Source organism: Pempheris klunzingeri, chromosome 23 (assembly GCF_042242105.1).
Source record: "Pempheris klunzingeri isolate RE-2024b chromosome 23, fPemKlu1.hap1, whole genome shotgun sequence".
Taxonomy (NCBI): Eukaryota; Metazoa; Chordata; class Actinopteri; order Acropomatiformes; family Pempheridae; genus Pempheris; species Pempheris klunzingeri.
In genome coordinates this window covers 3,086,268-3,105,534 of record NC_092034.1, presented here as the reverse complement: position 1 = coordinate 3,105,534, position 19,267 = coordinate 3,086,268, and the positions used below count along the sequence as shown (strand labels likewise).

Genomic DNA, 19,267 nt, shown 5'->3' with positions numbered 1-19,267 from the left:
ACAGCATTTGGTCCTCAGTGGAGCATGAAAGAGAAAAGAGATGTAAAAACAAATGATAATATTTGTCCGTCATGTTAATATATTTGTCTCTTGCAAGCCTCTAAACTGTCGGAGTGCTCCTTTAATTAGAAAACTCACTTTAAAAAAAAAGGCATCCGGTCAAATAATCAGCTTTTGAGCAGGAATGTCTCAGGTACACTTTGTCCTGTTTACACTATGTGTGATGTCTATTAAAATGTCTATACAGACACAACTGGGATGAATAGTTAGACTATTAATATCAATAATTACTTAAGTCTCACTGTAAATCAAATGTAAAGGACCACACAGTTTTTTTTCTTCTTGTTTTTGACCATTTAGAAAATCTTGAATTTACTTTACATCACTACTGATAATATTCCAAAGTATACGATCAACTCGTAAGATCTATTTCTGTCTGTCAAGCAGCCATTTTCCCAGTTTCTGTCCATTAACTGTATGTAAAGACACGAAGTTTAGTTTGAAAATCTTAAAAAATATCTAGTCCCATTACTGATTTGTTATTGACACATAATAGTGTTGTTCTGGTGGCGTTAGTGTGGTGATAATAATCTGTTTAGACACTATTTGCTGAATTACTTTTGCCCGTCCAGCGACTCCAGCACGGCTCTCAAGATGGCCGCCACAGCCACGGCGCCGGGGTCGGGCAGCGTGACCCGCTCGGCTGCGATGTAGCTGGCTCGCCCCGCCTTCGCTGTGAGATGACGGGTCGACTCTGCCCCCGAGGCCGCTTTCTAGGAGGAGAAGGCAACAGGTAAGGCAACTCGGGGGAATATGTGAGCACACACCGCGGGAAGCCTTACAGTTCAAGTACTCAAGTTACTGCACCTGCACCGCAGCCTGCAGCACGGCCATCTGTCCACCAGGTGGCGCTGTGGTTAGTTTCATAAGCTCATCCACAGCAGGACACAAAGCATCCAACTAGAGAGGCGGAGAAACAGAAACACTGATATAGGATATAGATTTTCATTATGCTAACTTGTGCTTCCCTGAGTCCTGCCGTCACACAGAAGATGTCCCCCCCTTCCGCCATCATGGAGGATCTTCCATCCCTTAACTGCACCCTGAGGCGATAAGAAATAGGAGGAGTCACAAGGAAGACGCCCATAATGTGACTGTTTAAAGCTGCTACGTGGATCTTTCTTTTTCTGATGACTTTGGCGACACCTGTGGACAGAAGCGGTAGTGTTCCTTGGAATAAAGACGACACACAGAAAGCACATGTTGGGAAACGAAGAGCAGGGTTTGGATTAAGAGCAGCACACCTTGAATAGCCGGACCAAGCGGAGAAGAGGGCTAGGCTTAGACCTGAGCTAACCCAGCTTAGACCTGAGCTGCTCCTGGCTAACGTCCAGCCAGACCAGCAGCACCAAGCACCTCTCCAAGAAGACAGGGGACGCTTGTGGCCTTGTTTGCTTACGTAGGTCATAAATGTTAGACTGAGACAGTTTCATAGCCAGTTAAAAAAATAAAAAAAACATAGTGGGTTTAATGATTATTTTGCTCAGGAAATACTTTTTTTAAAAACAGAGAACATGCATGGAAAGTAGCACAGAAAGGAGAGAAGACCTCTCACCATCGTTCTGTCTCCAGGGTCGGCACCACCGTACCTGAAAGACAGTTGACATCTTACTCTTTACTTTACTCTTTACCACACACGCATTTAAAGAGCACATCGCTGCATGTAGACGTGTGGTCAAATCAAAAATAAACACACACAGACCTCCTCATGGCCTGTGTCCCAGCATGCATCGCACGAGCCCAGGCGGCAGGGGTGCTCCGCCCTTCAGTCACATGACCAGCTGCTGCAGTCAGGAATAGACTGTACAACTGAAAGACACATGAAGATGAGTGTGTGTGTGTGTGTGTGTGTGTGTTGGTGTGGGTAAAATTAGTGTAAGCTGTCAATAAACACAAAACCAACCGCTCCTGAAGAGCCGCCCATCTTCTCCTGCACCAATCCAGCGAGGACTGATAACAGTTGCCCGGGACAACCAGGGACCACATGATCCTGGAGCCACTCCTGAATGGCTGAAAGAGCATTTTAAAATCACAGTTTTTCTTATTTTTGTGGCTCCACTTGCATCTTCTTAAGCTGTTATTGATGCTGAAGTGTTTCCTACCTCGAGCAGCCTGCGCATGAGTGTTCCCACAGTCTCCGTCCCCCGCAGCACGGTCCAGGGAGTTCAGCTCTTCCTGCTTTTCCAACAGTGTGGAACAAATCTTCTCTAATGTTTTACGCATCCCAGGACTCAGTGGCCCTGGTAGGAACAGAAAACACACACACACACACACGAGCAGGATCGCATGCATCAACTGATGAACTTAATGAAGCTGCAGTTCCTCTGGTGGCCACAAGTTGGCAGTATGGAGCAATTTGAACATTTGATTTTAAAAACTAACCCTCAGTGTGTTTGTCGTCCTGTGGCCGCGTGCCCGTAGCTTCAGGGTCTTTGATGTGGCTGCGCCCACTTACACACACACTGCTGAGGTTTGGCCAGGCGGGGGCGCTGGTCTTAGCATCTAAATGGGATAGAAGATGTTAAATACAAGAGTGCGTGTGTGTGTGTGTGTGTGCTTGTACTTGCATCTTTGTGAGGACCATTCACAGTTTAGACATTGTGAGGACACACAAGGACTGTTTGAGGGTAAAGACTTGGTTTTAGAGTTATGGTTAGCATTAGATTTAGGTTAAAGGAATAGTTCAATGTTTTACAAAATTTATTACAGTACAGGTCCGACATGCAGCTTCCTCTAAATCTGTCTTAGTCATGTTTCTGTTTATGTGCAGAAAAGACAAACAAGTTGTGTTAATTAGTGAGTTTTATAGATGTTGGTTGGCGGAATATTTCTTTTTTTTTTTTACCTTTGGACAGAACCAGGTAAGGTCAAACACATCCTTACACCAGCTCCTTACTTAACACACAGACACACAACTGATTGATCTCATATGAGTCTTGGAAAGACAGACAGCAAAGACGGCATAATATCGAAAATGTTGAACTATTCCTTTAAGAATAGGGGTTGGGGAGTGCTTTGTGTCTGCGTGTGCTCACCAAACAGTCTCAGCGTCTCCTGGTTGGCCCTCATCAGGGTCAGCGACACTCCCGCCATCTCCAGCGATGTCATAAACGACCCAGACATCACCCTGGCAACCACCACACCGCGACTCTCTGTAACCATAGAAACCGCCAGCATCCTCAGAGGTCAAGAGGTCAAAGAGGACCTCAATGCTGGTAGTGCTAATGCTCTACAAATACGGGTTCTTTAAATGCTTGTCAGTGCGTTAACACAGACGAGCAACCGTATCCATAGTTACCCAGATGGAGGATGGCCGCCCTAGTAACCACAGCCATCTCCAGGCAAGACAGAGCTCCGAGGTTGTTCACACACACAACCACGCTGTCTCCTGTAGAGAAGGAAGAAAGACTCACACACTGGGTTCAAATAGAAACATGTTGCATGAAAGTCAATATAAATAGAGACATAATACAGTAATCTTAGAGGACCTGACGTAAGAGGCAGATGTGATTGGCTGTCAGGGTTGGTCATGTGATCTATCATGGTCTTCACCACTTCATCCGCGGATGCCACCTGATCAACAGGATGAATGAATGCATTGGAGACAAAATAAAAGCAGAGAAAGGGACGATCACGGTCATATAAATCACAGGTTTAGGCTGAATCACCTTTGACCTTTTGATTCCAGGTTCACCGTGAATTCCTGAAGAAGATAGAAAACGGCATTTAGAAACGACACACTTATCTATAACTCTCACCCACAACTCTTTTTCTTTTGGCGATCTATTGATAATTTCAACGTTATCAATCAAACATTAACCAGCAGTATTCGTATTCAGTTACTGTCTAAAAACACCAGTCACCATTTAATTTCACTGAGCACTGACTTTGTTTGCAAGTTAATACAGCAGAGTATCAGATACTTCAGCTATCCCCATTTAAAAATAAAAACAGTCTATAAAAATGTGTTATTAACCTACAAAAGACAGAAATCTTCTAAATATAAATATAAACATAGTTAGATGTAAATTGCAGACTTTTATTACTTCAGGAATGTAAAATTAGTTCAGAAAATTAAAAATGTGACCAACTGGTATCAGAACTACACTCATTGATCAGTCCCCACTCCCTTTTATTTCTCCTCACCCAGTCCCAGCTCCATGTCTCCAGGCGGCAGGTCAAAGGACGGCAGGCAGCCAGGAACGCTGCACGGAGACAGACTCACCCCCAGTGTCCCTGCAACACACACACACACACACACACACACACACACACACACCGAGAAAACTTCAGCTTGAAAAGTATCCGAGTGTTTCTACCGAACTTTCAGCGAGCGAAGAAGAGACTCACCGATCCCCTTCAAAACCTCTGTCACCTTGGAAACAATCTGGTCCAGTGAGGAGCCTTCTTCTGCTAAGGCCCCTGCCACCTGACAGAGAGTGAAACATGAACAACTGTTTTTGGAGTTTGAGCCACACTCGAAAGTAAAAATGAGGATGTCTCAGCTTCTGCGGCTTCAATAGTCCCTCAAATTAACCTAAATTGCTGTAATACTACTTTAAAATTAAATTAATCCTGGACTAAAACAAAAAACATCCTATAAAACGTTGTAAATTAGGTGCTTTTTACTGTACAAATGTAACAATGAACCTTATTTAAGTCTGAAAACATCCTTTAACTAAAGAAACTATGGAGGTGGTGGAGTGCAGAGCATATATTAATAATAAAAGAATGAATTACCTATATATATATATATATATATATATATATATATATATATATACACATTTATTAGCTCTTATGTTCAAAGTTGTCAGTGGTATCTCATGGTCACCCTCAATGGATGGAGTTTGCACGCCTGATGTGAAGATAGCAGCACGACACTGATATCTGAGTGACCTCCACTAGTAGAGAAATACCATGACATGAGGTTGAGAGCTCCAGAGAAAGGAGGTACAGTAAATGGACGATGAGTTACCTTGTGTATGAAGATGGTCCCACACAAGCCTCTCCTCCCGGCCTTACTGGGTTGGTCGAAGGCGCAGTCATCTGCGACTATCACCATGTCAACGGTGACGCCGTGGTTACGGGCCTGCTCTGCGGCCAAGCCGAAGTTGAGGCGGTCCCCGGTGTAGTTCTTCACGATGAGAAGGACTCCGGAGGCTCCTGTGGAGGGAGGACGGCTGTTATGCTCCAATTAGTCCCAATTTAATTTAATTGAACACATGAATACACAGAAGGTCAACCAGATCACACACACACACACGCACGACCAGATATAAGACTGGTGTAGCTCACCTGCACTGTGCAGGGAGAGGATGGCAGCCAGGATGCTGGCAGGAGGCGGAGACGCAAACACTCCACCTGCCACAGCTGCTGACAGCATACCTGCACCCAGGTAGCCTGAAGCCACAGGGGAGGGAGGGGAGGGGGTGTGTGAAAGGGGGGAAAGATACTAAGCTAAGATGCTCTGTGTCTCATGTGTAAATGGAAAAGTTGTACCTCCATGTGCCGGCTCGTGTCCCGACCCCCCTCCAGACAGCAGGGCCACTTTGCCCTTCAGGTCACCCAGATGGGACCGGAGCACGACCCTGTGGCCCCTCAGCAGAGACAGGCCCCCACTGGCCCTCACCAGGCCGCAGAGAGCCTCGTCCACACAGACATCCGCTGAGTTTATCAACTTCTTTTTGGGCTGAGAGGGAGAAATAAAGAACGTAATAATAACCCCACAGCAGGAAACAGAGCATGTTCTGTATGTATTCATGCAAATGCTGCTCATTAATCCAACATCCAAAACATCCAAGTTTCCAGAAGCTGCACGATAAAGTTTCATCTGCAGCAGCACAGAGTGAAATGTGGGATTTGCAGCTTGTGCATCAGCTCACTTATCACTGCGTGGACTCTGCTCCGTCTGAGCAACAAGTGTGCAGAGCAGAGCTAACAGAGGAAACACTCCTGTCAGGCTTCATGTCAGCACTAATCCAGCAGGAGGAAGAGCCGCTGCTCAGAGCTCCTCTGCTCCTCTGCTCCATGGTGTCTTTTTTTTAAAGTAGTTTTACCTCCATTTGGACTTTTCTTGCTTCTTTTCCCCTCCGACAGCAGGCTGCACCAGCAGAGCTCAATCATCCAGACAGACTCTGCAAGAGTGACACCGGATGTGATGCGTGTTTGCCTACAAAATAAAAGCGCGTGATTTAGCTAATTAATAAAACAGCAACAGCATGCAAGAAATGACTGAATGCGCTGTATGGAACTTGCAAAAATCTTAATATTGAACCCTCAGTGACTAAAAACTGACAGTAGGGATGTCCTTTCAACGCATTTAAAATTAATGCAAGTTTACTTTCCCTTAAAAGAAACCTACCTGCACACCTGCAGAAATATTAGGAGGGAACTGAGACTATGTGGGGAAGATGTATAAATAGAAAAAAAAGTGATAAACTGATTAGAATATGGGACTACAGTCATCTGAATGGAGGTAAAGGAACTACAAAGCTTTTATTTTTAAGTATTTAACTGTATTCTTATATTTAATTACATGTTTTACTCATAAAACATCCCATTTGTTGCAGCTGAACATTTTAACAGTAAATAAAACATTAAAACAGGTGTTAATAATCTTTAAACAAGGGAGACTCCGCTCGCCCGGGCTGCTCCGTCACCAAAAATCGAACCAACCCCCCGGTTCCTCCTGCATGACGCACGGAGCTCAGCTCGGATCGGATCGGCTCAGCTCAGCTCAGCTCAGCTCGGAACCGTCCACAGCAACATGCAGGATGGCGAGTGTGGAGACAGCCGCCGAACACGAGCGTATCCTGCGGGAGATCGAGAGCACGGACACCAACTGTATCGGGCCGACCCTCCGGTGAGTGACCCCCCGCCCCACGGGGAGGGCGTCCCGATTAGCCCCGGGAAAGCAGCTCAACCCCCGGCGGAGGCGGCGCGGCTAGCTGCGGTTAGCAACTCCTCCGGGACTCCTGGAGCTTGCACAAAACTTTAACGCGCATGCTTCCATTATCGGACAGCTAGCCGGCTAACTTTAGCAAACGTCCAAACTGGCTAATTTACACCCTGGACACAGGTGTGTTAACCTGCACTGTGGGGGCCCGGGTGTCTGGGATGGCTTTACGATTTTAACCCGACACTGTCTTTTTTTTTAGTTTTGTCCCCAAAGTTTGTCAACTTGTCCAGAAGCATATCAGCAACTTAAGCTAACGCTAGCTAACTTAGCTAACTAATTGGCATTCTGCTCACTGGCGTCCGAGCTGCCAAGAGGAGCTGACAAGAGGTCTGTTTCTGCTGGGAAGGAGCTTCCTGTGTCTCACATGGTGGTCGATTAAACCTCTGAAGTTATGTGGAGGAGTTTCTGTGGCTGGTTAGTGTCTGTTAGCCTGCTAGGTGGTTAGCAGCAGCAGCAAGAGATGCACAGTGTTGAGGAGTGTCAAGTGTGTGTGTGTGTGTGTGTGTGTGTGTGTGAGAGTGTGTGTGTGAATGAGCCCCATAGTTCAGACACTCCTGAGTGATAACACTACATTATACACCCCCCACACACACACTTGCTTGTTGTTTGTTATGTCTTTCAATGCTTATGAGTGTTGCTCAATAATTTAACTGCACACTCACAGATTGAATGACTTCTCTGTTCGTGTGTGTGTGTGTGTGTGTGTGTGTGCCAGGCTACATGACTTCACATCCCATTAGTCAGGACGGGGACGTGTTCTCCATGCAGCATTATTTCAGCTGGGCTTGGATCTGAAATGGGTCACAGCTTAAATATGCCAGACTCCCAGAATACAGAGAGGACGCGGTCTGATCTGTGTGTACTTCTGATGGCATTTTAAAGTAAACCCTGATCACTGCTTATTCTGTCCTGGTGTCTTCCTCTCGGTGAGGAGCCGTGCCCCTTGACCAGAGGTCTTTGAACTGACTGACCGAAGAGGAAACAGTTTGTGAGTGTACGAGGAAATGCAGCAAAGGAACAGAGGTGTGTGTGTGTGTGTGTGTGTGTGTGTGTGTGTGTGTGTGTGTGTGTGTGTTTCCCTCTCGTCCCTTTGTGTTTAACATGTTCTCCAAAGAGTAACACCTATTTCAGCTTGTTTAGGCCTATTGCTGTGCCTAATGGAAAGTCAGCAAGCCCAGAGAAGTGTGTGTGTGTGTGTGTGTGTGTGTGTGTGTGTGTGTGTGTGTGTGTGTGTGTGTGTGTGTGTGTGTGTGTTTGCTGGTCCGCTCAAGATCTCGTCGCCAGTTGACTTGACAACTTTGCGTCACACCTCAGGCTGCCACATTCTCCTCCAGGGGTGTTTGCGTGGCGTTCAGTGGGACTCAGACAGCAGGAATGTCATGTTTCTGTATGTACATGTTGCTGCGTGATGTCTCATCTCCTCCAGCTTCCTGTCTCAGTATTTCCACCACAGCCAGTCTATGTTTGGAGCTGTCAGCCACATCTTTGGCTATATTTAACTCAAAGGGATGCTTTAAAAAAAAAAAAAAAAAGTGAGACGATTAATAGGCGAATGTATCAGGTGATGAAGGACGCAACTGTCACATAATTGGAGAAGAGACGGCGTCCGTTTCCTTTTTGTGAAAACTCACCAGAGCGTTACAAGCAGGCCCGGTGCCATTTCTACCCCTTATCAGCCCAACTTGACTTTTGTAAGTCCTGTTATGTGAAGCGTGAAGCTTTCTGTGTAGATAAAATGTTTGGAGGGACCAGAAGTTGCTCTGCTGGTTTTCTTTTTACTTGTCGGAGTGTGATGCCGATTGTGGGGAAACGCCAAAACAGTAGTTTGGTCGCTGGGAGTTTTGAAATACTTGGTTGTTGGTTGTATCGGCAGGAAGAAACCTGTCGCCTGGCAGTTTTTCCTGCTTCGTAGGTCGTAGTTGGAATAACTTTCTCATGAACAATACTATATAAAAACTGAGCATTTATCAGAGTTTGTACAGGTGCTGGAAATCCTTGATTTTTAATCTCTTAAGTACTTGGATTTAGAATTAGAAGTGTTTGAGATTCTAATTGCATTAATGTAATAAATCACTATGTGGCTTAATAGTTCACTTTTTAGCTGAAGAGGTAAAATAAGTTAGAGAGAGCCTAATTGATTTGTGTTTATGGAGTTTAAAGCACCAATAAGGGGCTGGAAAAGCTTGAAAATGCACCTTGAAAATCCTTGAAGGGCTTGAATCTGACTAGGAACCCTGTGTGGCTGTACTCACAAATATTACAGATTTTCACTTCAAATGAAAGCCTGAAATAATGAATGATGTTTTACTGTAGAGCTGCAGTGACTGACCAACCTATCAATTAGAATGAATAGTAACAATTGCTGATAATTGAATAATTCTTTACATATATATTTTTTTAAATCCTTATAATTCACACTTTTTAAGATGTTTTACAAACCACATGATTATAACTGAGAATATTTTTTAGTTGCAGCGCTCTTTCACTTTGTAGGGATTATTTACTTTTGCCATATTTTGCCCTTAGATTGAGCAACATGGATGGACATGGATGCTGGACTATGCATATATTTTAGCCATATTTTCAAGCATAAGGATTCTGTTCAACTTTCTCCAAACTGTCCACAATAGTGACTTTCTATGGTCCGAGACTCTTCAAACGACCAGGAAAAACAGGTTGGCAGCAAGAGTTGGCCGTGGTTGAGGTTGAGGCCAGCAGCAGCATTCCTCCCTGACAGCAGAATAACTCAGGATAGAGCTGACAGGAGCAGGACTGGTCAGTCAGTCAGCGCCCTCAGGTTACAAACATTCACCTAAAGATGGGGAAACACCTCGGCCTGCCGGCGTCTGCCTCTATGGAGCTGTTAGGTTTGACACGCTTTGATAGATAGAGAGGCGTGGTAGGGCTGGGTGAATTCTGCTTTATTGGAGTCTGTAAATGCCTGTGGGGTTATCTGTATTTCATTTCATCAGAGGATTGGTAATATCCAAAATATAACGAACCAGAGAGGATAAAAATGGAAAACGGCCAGACAGAAAATTTCCTCTTTGAGTTTCTCTCTGCTTCTTAACGGTCGATAAGGGAGTTCTTGTTCCGGTCAACAGCAATTATCCCGAGAAAGTCGCTCACATTACAGCTCACGCAGACACAGAGGAGCAGCTTCGGGGCAGAGGCGCTGATGAGTGCAGTAAACAGTGACACAGTGGAGAAATCAGAGAGACGTTTGAGTCCATGACGCAGCAGCAGCAGCTGTCGGCGTCTCTGTGAGCAGACACAACCTGTGTGCACAAGTCTGAGAGAGCCGAGCGGTCAGTACATACCGGACAAACTGTGTGGTGTAGATGTAGTCCTGCTAATGTGAAGCACAGTTGCACGTGTTGAACTGTTTATTACTGTAACTGAAGTTCACATGTTTCTAATGGGTCCAGTTTTAGTTGTGCCAGACTTGGTAATTTGCTGTGTCTTGATCCTTCAAAGCACCCGCAGGAATGGAAACATGTCCAACTCAGACTCTTATTTTATAAATGAACTAGTTTATTAAGGGATCAGCTGCTGCCTTTTAGTCTCCCAGCGTTGCACCTAAGGACGCAGTTACCATATTGGTCAATCTATTGACTATTTTTAGAAAAGAAATAAAGTGTTAAACGTCCATTACTAGTACAAAGTGGAGTTTCTTAAGATAGTAACTCAAAAAGTTTCAGTTTATACCAACATGCAACAGATTAAAGGTACAACACCTGTTGAAGAAGCTGGAACCAACACTTCTTTGGTACGTTTTTATTTCGTGTTAGTCATTCCAGCCACATGAAATACAGCTTACTGAAGTGTGAGCACCGTTAGCTAGTCTGTGCTGCAGAACTGAGTGTTCAGTGTCAGATGTTGCAGCAGACCTGGACCCTGTGGACCTGCGGTAGACCTGGACCCTGTGTGAACTGGTGTCTGCGTGCTGCCGACTGATCGTGCTGCTTGAGTGTGTCGCTTCAGATTTATCTGAATGTGTCACAATCGCTTATGTTTCTTATCAGCGTCTCTCTGTGGCTGAGCTCACCCCAAGGTGTGCTGTACGTTATGTCGGCTAATCTAATCAGTCGGCTCCAGTTATGCAGCAGCAAACAAGGGGAGCTCCTGTCAGTAGCTTTAAAGTGTGTGTGTGTGTGTGTGTGTGTGTGTGTTCCACCCTGTGTTTAACATTGTGCAGCTGGTGAGTTTCGTCAGATTTAGCCATTAATAACAGGGAACCTTTAGTGTGCGCTCACTATGTGGTTTCGAGTGTACCGCCATGGGAGATGCTCGTTTCTGATTGGTTAAACCACAGTTTGCACCAAGGTACGTTGAACTGCTGGTAACCATAGCAACATTATGGACTTACAAAGTCATGTAATGTCCAGCTCACTGGTCCCATGTCATGTTATTGCCATGTGAGCATGCTAATTGCAGAGCACAGCCTCACAGAGCTGCTAGCACAGCTGCTCAGACTGAAATCTGTCAATAGCACGATTCATGCTAGTTTTGGACAACAGGTAAAGCTTGACATTTGATAGATTTGATTTCTTCTCTACATTAAATTACGGGTTTGATTGGAAAACATGTTTCGAAATCACGTCATGAAAGAATTCTCAACATGAGGTTCAGCTCCTTGTTGTTTTGTGGAGGATTTCTCAGTCGTCATGGAGGTTTTAGTTTAGCGGTCCTGTTTCTAGAGGAGATCTTAACCACGCTCCCGGTTCAAAGAAGGTCTTGGCGTCTGATGTGGATGCTCCTCTTGGTCTTTCTTTGGTCATGAACTGACTCCCGGTCAGTGACCTCTGACCCTCGGTGTTTGCAGCCAGCTGATGCCGTCTGTTTCCCGGTGTTCATTTGGGCTCCTGACCTGATTCCTCAGACGGCGCTCCTGTCCTAGAAGTGTGAAGAAGTTGTATCTGCTCTAAAGCATAACACAGAGGAACGTACATCACTGCATTTAACACCAGTTTGAGTACATTATATGTAATCATGCATGCATTCTCCATATTTTGATCAATGCAGACACTGGAAAACTAATTTCAGGCTCTCTGGGTGGAATAGTCTCACATTTGAGACATTTAGCGTGGCCTCAGTAGTTCTGGAGGACTGTGTGTGTGTCTGCAGGGCTGCACTAGTGAGAGAAGGGAGGGAGCAACTTGCCATGAGCTTGTTACAGCCCAAACACACACACACACACACACACACACCCTGCTGAGTCATCAGTCTGTACTGGGGAAGACGCACAAGCACACATCTATTCGTACAGACTCAGGGATTGGCATGCTCGTCTTAAGATCCTATTTAGCCAGCTGTTGAGTCGTCCAAGCAACACACACACACACACACACACACACACACACACACACACACACACACACACACACACACACACAGGCAGCTGTTTTCTATGATATCATAACTGAGAGCAGCTTTCGTGACCTTCTTCATGCAAACGCTGAGTTCCCCACATCCATCTGACCGGCCACCTTTTCCTCCATTCCTGTGATCCTGTCATCCACTAACCTCTAACACCTCCTCCTTCAAACTCTCCATCCCTCCTTACGGTTTGTATCCTCCCCCACTTTCTCCCCCCTCCATTGCTCTGTCGTTGCAGTTATTTCGCAGAGAAAGGAGACCTTGGCTTTATGTGTGCATCTACTTCAGGTTTGGTCAGGTTCGCTGACCTTAAGGATGATTTTAAGCTCTTATCAGATATAGAATTGCCAAAAACTAGAAATGTGATGATTAATCCATCAGTTGTCAGCAATTAGATTAATTCCACCGCTTATTTTGACACTCGGTTTGAGTAATTTAAGGTAAAAGTCAAAAAAACACTGATTTAAATGCTTGATACTTGCTGTAGTTTGACACAGACGTGTACACAGAAGCAAAGAACTGAAGCCCGCTGCTCTCCCATCTGTGGCAGACTGAAGCAGCCGCCGTGGGACTCGTCCACACAGCCAGGAAACCAGCTATTGTGTGGAGACTTCACACAAGAATTAAGCACACATGTTCTTTTTATATATCTACTAACCTCCATTGTTCGCCAGAAAGCGACACAACAGTTCTGTGGTACTGCTGATGATAGCAGTGTGGGAATCATGGATCATCATTTCAGCCTTAATCATCATCAAAACACCCGTTTCTCCTTCATTCACTTCCTTCCTCCTATCATTTCTGTGGAACGTGGTGAACACACATGCAAACAGGCAACCATTTTTGTAGTTCATTACATTAATGTTTCTTTGAATTTCTTTGTTTGATTGTGTTGGCTCTGTGTGGCCTGTGTGTGTCTAAAGAAAACACTTTGTGGCGTCAGACCTGCTCTCTATTGTATAAGTCGGGCATTTCCTGGTCAACAGGAGGAAGGGTGGGTGGGGGATCAAGCTATACACAGGTGTGTGTGTGTGCTGTTTTTGGACGGGAAAGAACACAGGAAGAGCTGTGAATGATATTACAGAGAAGACTTGGACACAAAACTACTTTTATTTTTACTTTAATTAGTGTTTTCATGTACCTCGGGATTCTCCAGGGTGTGTTGACCCACACACACAAACTCGGTGAAGATGAAGCTTGTTTCTTTTTGTCAGCGTTTCAAAAGCACACTGTAGCATGATCTCTCTCTCCCGTGGATTCCCCAGCACTCACAGACCACCACCAGACGATCCGACTCGCAATTCTCTTTTTATTATTTTGTTTTATGCACCCAGTTCACTCCTTGCGGTGAGGTTCGGTCCGTCTGTCCCTTGGCCCAGGCACGGCGGAATGTCCGGCCCTCGTGTCTCCTGGTTGTAACTTCTCTCCTCTTGGGTCCCGGCGTGCTACTGCTTAAATAGGGAGAGAGGTAATTTACTGCACCTGTTCCCAGGTGCTACTTACCTCTCTCCTGCGCCATCTCCTGGGCCAGTCCTGCACCTCTCTCCGTTGCAGCTGAGCGCAAAACCAGCCCACACCCCCACATACCTCCACCGCCCGACTTAGGCCGGGGACCGTCCGGCCTAGCCCACTCCCCCCCCACCCCCCAAGGGACGGGAGAGGAAGTCGGCCACAGCCATCTGTGCCCCCGGTCTATGGATCACCGTGAACTTAAAAGGCTGAAGAGCCAGATACCACCGGGTGATCCGGGCGTTGGTATCCTTCATGCGGTGGAGCCACTGGAGGGGAGCATGGTCCGAACAGAGGGTGAATGGGCGTCCCAGGAGGTAGTAGCGCAGGGCGCCGACCGCCCACCGGATGGCGAGGCACTCTTTTTCCACCGTGCTGTACCTGCTCTCTCGCTCAGAGAGTTTCCTGCTCAGGTACAGCACGGGGCGGTCGACTCCCCGTACCTGCTGGGACAAAACGGCCCCCAGCCCTCTGTCCGAGGCATCAGTCTGCAACACGAAAGGGAGAGAGAAGTTAGGCGTGTGCAGAAGTGGCCCCCCACAGAGAGCCTGTTTCACCCTCTCAAACGCCCGCTGGCACTGCTCCGTCCACTGGACCGGCTCTGAGGCACCTTTTCGGGTCAGATCGGTCAGGGGACTGGTGAGGTCCGCGAAGTCCGGTATGAACCGGCGGTAGTACCCCGCCAGTCCCAAAAACCGTCTGACCTCCTTTTTGAACTTGGGCTGCGGACAGGCCGCAATCGCCGCGGTCTTGTCTACCTGTGGCCGCACCTGCCCGCCGCCCAAGAGGTACCCCAGATACCGTACCTCCCTCCGTCCAACTGCACACTTCTTCGGGTTGGCCGTGAGCCCCGCCTGCCTCAGAGACTCGAGCACCGCGGCCACCCGCTGCACATGCTCCGCCCAGGTGTTACTGTGGATGATGACATCATCCAAGTAGGCGGCAGCATATGCAGCGTGCGGACGCAGCACCCGGTCCATCAGGCGTTGAAATGTGGCTGGGGCCCCGAACAACCCGAACGGAAGTGTGACGAATTGGTACAAACCGTACGGAGTGGAGAAGGCCGTTTTCTCCCTGGACTCTGGAGACAAAGGAATCTGCCAGTAGCCCTTGGTCAGATCCAGCGTGGTGAAAAACTGCGCAGTGCCCAGCCGGTCCAGAAGCTCATCGACCCGAGGCATCGGGTAGGCATCAAACCGTGACACGTCATTCACCTTGCGATAGTCCACACAGAACCGGATAGACCCATCCTTCTTGACCACAAGAACGATGGGGCTGGACCAGGCACTGTGGGACTCCTCTATTACCCCCATCGCTAACATGGCTGCCAGCTCTCTCTGAACCACTTTTCTCTTGTGTTCAGGTAACCGATAGGGCCGTGAACGCACCGTCACCCCCGGGTGAGACTCAATGTGGTGCTGTATGAGGTCGGTATGTCCTGGCAGGGGGGAGAACACATCAGCAAAACGCTGTTGCAACTGGGCTACATCTGCTCTCTGGGACGGCGAGAGATGGTCATCACAATGGAGCGGAGCGGATTTGGTGGAATTTGGTACCTCCGGCCCCAACTCATCTCTCTCTCCAACTACCGTCACCAGAGACACAGGCTCCGCCTCTCTCCATATTTTGAGGAGGTTGAGGTGGTAGATCTGTGTGGCTCCTCCCCTGTCAGTACGCTCCACCTCATAGTCCACGTCGCCCACTCGCCGTGTGACCACAAAGGGTCCTTGCCACTTGGCGAGTAATTTGGAGCTAGAAGATGGGAGCAATACAAGTACTTTATCTCCCGGTGAGAATTGTCTCAGCCGCGACCCTCTGTTGTACAGGCGCTGCTGACGTTCCTGGGCCTGGAGCAAATTCTCACGTGACAACCTTCCCAAAGTGTGGAGTTTTGCTCTCAGGTCCAGGACGTACTGAATCTCATTTTTACTGGGGCTTGGACCGTCCTCCCAGTTTTCCTTAATAAGGTCCAGCACCCCTCTTGGTTTCCTGCCGAACAGCAGTTCAAAGGGAGAAAATCCCGTGGAGGCCTGGGGCACCTCCCGCACTGCAAACAACAGAGGGTCTAGCCATTTGTCCCAATTGCGTTCATCTTCGTGAATAAACTTACGGATCATGGACTTTAAGGTCTTGTTCATCCGCTCTACCAGCCCGTCGGTCTGAGGGTGGTAGACACTGGTACGAACAGACTTGATGCCCAATAATCCGTAAAGCTCTCTCAGTGTACGTGACATGAACGAGGTGCCCTGGTCAGTGAGGATCTCTTTCGGGATCCCCACTCGGGAGATGACCTGAAACAGTGCCTGCGCCACACTCTTTGCAGAGATGGTGCGCAGCGGCACTGCTTCCGGGTATCGCGTTGCGTAATCCATCAGGACCAACACAAAGCGATAGCCGCGTGCACTCCGGTTAAATGGCCCGATGAGGTCCATGCCAATGCGCTCAAAAGGGACCTCCATCAGCGGTAATGGGCGCAATGGCGCTCTTGGGATGGCAGGTTGGTTAACCAACTGGCATTCAGGGCAGGATGCACACCAGCGGCGTACCTCCTCCCGAATGCCAGGCCAATAGAATCGGGCCATTATCCGGTCTAGTGTTTTATCATATCCCATGTGACCGGCCATTGGGTTATAATGAGCCGCCTGGAAAACAGTTTCCCGGCGGCTTTTCGGCACCAACAACTGGGTGTTTACTTGTCCTGTCTGAGTGTCACGACTCACTCTGTACAACCTGTCCCTCCGCAAGGAAAAGTGCGGGTAGGTCTGCGCTGCGTCAGGGCGCACCAAGTGACCATCAATACTTATCACTTGGTCGAAGGCTGAGCGTAAGGTGTCGTCACGAGACTGCTCGAGTGGAAAATCTTCCATGGGGTGGATTTCGGGAACCCTCGGCGTCTCCGGCGGAGGCGTCGCGGGTTCCCCCTCCCCCTCGGCAGCGTCGGACGACCCTGCGTCACCACTGAGCACAGCGCAGACACCACATGTCCCTACCGGTCGTGAGCGCACCCCCGCACAATGTCCCACTAAACCGTGAAAACCCGGCCAATCAGTCCCCAGAATCAGGGGGTGCGCCAGGCGGCTGCTTACAGCTGCCTTCACTCTATGCTTTTTCCCCCGGTATTTAATTTCCACCGGCGAACAGCCCGTCCTGTCCAGTATTGCCTTTTTGACGGCGTCATAGCGCCCACGGTCCGCTGCCGGCAGGTTGAGTGCCGCAGCCTGGGATCCTCCCGAAAGCAGGGGAAGCAGGCGGACTGCCCACTCAGTCTCTGGCCAGCCGCACGCCTCCGCCGTCGCCTCAAACACCCCCAGAAATGTCTGCGGGTCGTCCTGCGCCGCCATCTTTCCCACCGTGAGGTCCGAGAGCGGGGAGGGTGGGGGACCCCGCGGCGATGCCTCCTTTGAGCGAGCCAGCAGACGCTCCAAGACCTCGGTCTGCCGCTCCGCTTGTGCCCGGAGCCCTTCCAGGTGCTGCCGGCGCGCCGCCGCCTGCTCCTGGGTCATCTGGGCCACCATCTGGGCCAGCAGGGCCAGAGGCTGGGCTGCCTGGACCTCCTGACGGTCCATCATCTCCGAGCGCTGGGAAGTTGGGCGCCAGTGTAGCATGATCTCTCTCTCCCGTGGATTCCCCAGCACTCACAGACCACCACCAGACGATCCGACTCGCAATTCTCTTTTTATTATTTTGTTTTATGCACCCAGTTCACTCCTTGCGGTGAGGTTCGGTCCGTCTGTCCCTTGGCCCAGGCACGGCGGAATGTCCGGCCCTCGTGTCTCCTGGTTGTAACTTCTCTCCTCTTGGGTCCCGGCGTGCTACTGCTTAAATAGGGAGAGAGGTAATTTACTGCACCTGTTCCCAGGTGCTACTTACCTCTCTCCTGCGCCATCTCCTGGGCCAGTCCTGCACCTCTCTCCGTTGCAGCTGAGCGCAAAACCAGCCCACACCCCCACACACACACTATCCCAGAATGCCGTGTGGGGTTGGGCCGATTTTTAAACCTTTTCAGACCAGTTTCATATCAAGCTTAAGACCGGACCAAACTCTTAATATCGAATTAGTCTAGCTAAATAAAAGCCAGCTCTCTAATAATGTCCTGGGGTGTGCTCAACAGGAACAAATAAAACCCCGGCCAGAGACAATAACTGTTAGGTTAGTTGATGTTTGCATGCTAACTTTTGCTCCGGTCTCTCTCTAAGCAACAGTTTTACCCAGTATTTATTTATTTATTTCCTAATTTTCCTGCTTTTAGTCAGGTGGAAGCTGCACTTTGGTCGGTGCCTGTAGGCAGGAAACATCCCGATGAAGCCTCTCAGTCGCTGGGTTGTATTGGCGTCCTAATGGCTGCTGGAAGCCTAAAAACATGCAGAGAACTGGACAGTTTCTAGTTCAAAACTCTGGGAAGGGTCACGAAAATATGTGAAATGAGAGTGAATGACAGACTGTTGAGCTGAGTCACAGTTCCAGGCCACATCAGGTCAACCTATACGGGTTGTGAGTGTAGAGATATTTGCAGTAAAGCAGTGAAACAAGTTACATTTGTGCCAAAAAAGCCAGTATACTAAAAAAACTACTAGTTTTTTTAATATGCTGTTATTGCACAGTGCAATGCATCATTAACAAAAACTAATTGTGGGTGGTGGTGAAATGTCTCCAAGAAAAAACAAACAAAATGTTTAATGTTGTTGCTGATTTGCATCGTTACACTGTGGGCAGTCCTTCTTCTCGTAGCCTGCAGCCAGAGCCCCCCCCGCTCATCATCCAGCTCAAGGTCAAAGCGTGTCATCTGGCGGACAACGAGCTGGACGACGACTATAAAACGATCACTGTTATTTCACCGTTAAGTCGGTTATTCAGCCGAACGACTGCCCTGGAGCCGGAAAATGTGCGCCAGATGACACGAGGCAACAAGCCGGCTGAGGCGCGAGGAGCTCAGGCTGCAGGCGACATGGAGGAGAGTTAAACGTAGTTCACTCGTACACACTACTCACATTGTAATGAGACAGAGCTGGCTGGAAAGTATCCCTTTAACTTATTATCTGTTTGGTCTGTAAAATGTCTAAATAGTTAGATCCATTAGTTTTCCACAGGCTAAACAACAGTCCAAAACCCAAGAAGATGAAGTTCACACTGATATTAAATGAAGAAAAGCAGCAAATACTCCCAAATGAGAGGCTACAGTCAAAAGTTTAGTATTTTTTACTTGAGAGTGAGTGACATGAAGGACTCGCTGTATAGAATTAGTGTGTATGATTATTATTATTATGATGAATACGACAGAGCGTCTCCCTTCACACAGTGCTTGCTGTTCACATGCCCTGAAGCACAGCAGTGAACTAGAAACTAGTGGCTCAAAATAAC

At 47.9% G+C, this 19,267-nt stretch overlaps 2 protein-coding genes across 2 annotated transcripts in view; one reads left to right on the top strand and one right to left on the bottom strand.

The window, feature by feature from the left end:
- Positions 1-441: 441 nt before the first annotated feature.
- tkfc (triokinase/FMN cyclase) lies at positions 442-5,737 on the bottom strand. Its single transcript, XM_070854761.1, has 16 exons — positions 5,563-5,737; positions 5,359-5,463; positions 5,039-5,226; positions 4,411-4,489; positions 4,207-4,296; positions 3,729-3,763; positions 3,549-3,633; positions 3,359-3,448; positions 3,096-3,212; positions 2,443-2,562; positions 2,163-2,300; positions 1,964-2,070; positions 1,763-1,869; positions 1,616-1,649; positions 868-960; positions 442-773 (listed from the first exon to the last, which is right to left on the bottom strand). The coding sequence occupies exons 2-16, from the start codon at positions 5,444-5,446 to the stop codon at positions 615-617; spliced, it is 1,530 nt and encodes a 509-aa protein (XP_070710862.1). The 5' UTR covers positions 5,447-5,463; positions 5,563-5,737; the 3' UTR covers positions 442-614.
- A 1,063-nt stretch (positions 5,738-6,800) lies between these two features.
- The window catches only part of exoc6b (exocyst complex component 6B), an 87,637-nt gene continuing 75,170 nt past the window's right edge, over positions 6,801-19,267 (top strand). Inside the window, exon 1 of the mRNA XM_070854597.1 lies at positions 6,801-6,925. Within this exon, the coding sequence (XP_070710698.1) occupies positions 6,837-6,925 (89 nt within the window). The 5' untranslated portion in view covers positions 6,801-6,836. The remainder of the gene's footprint in view (positions 6,926-19,267) is intronic.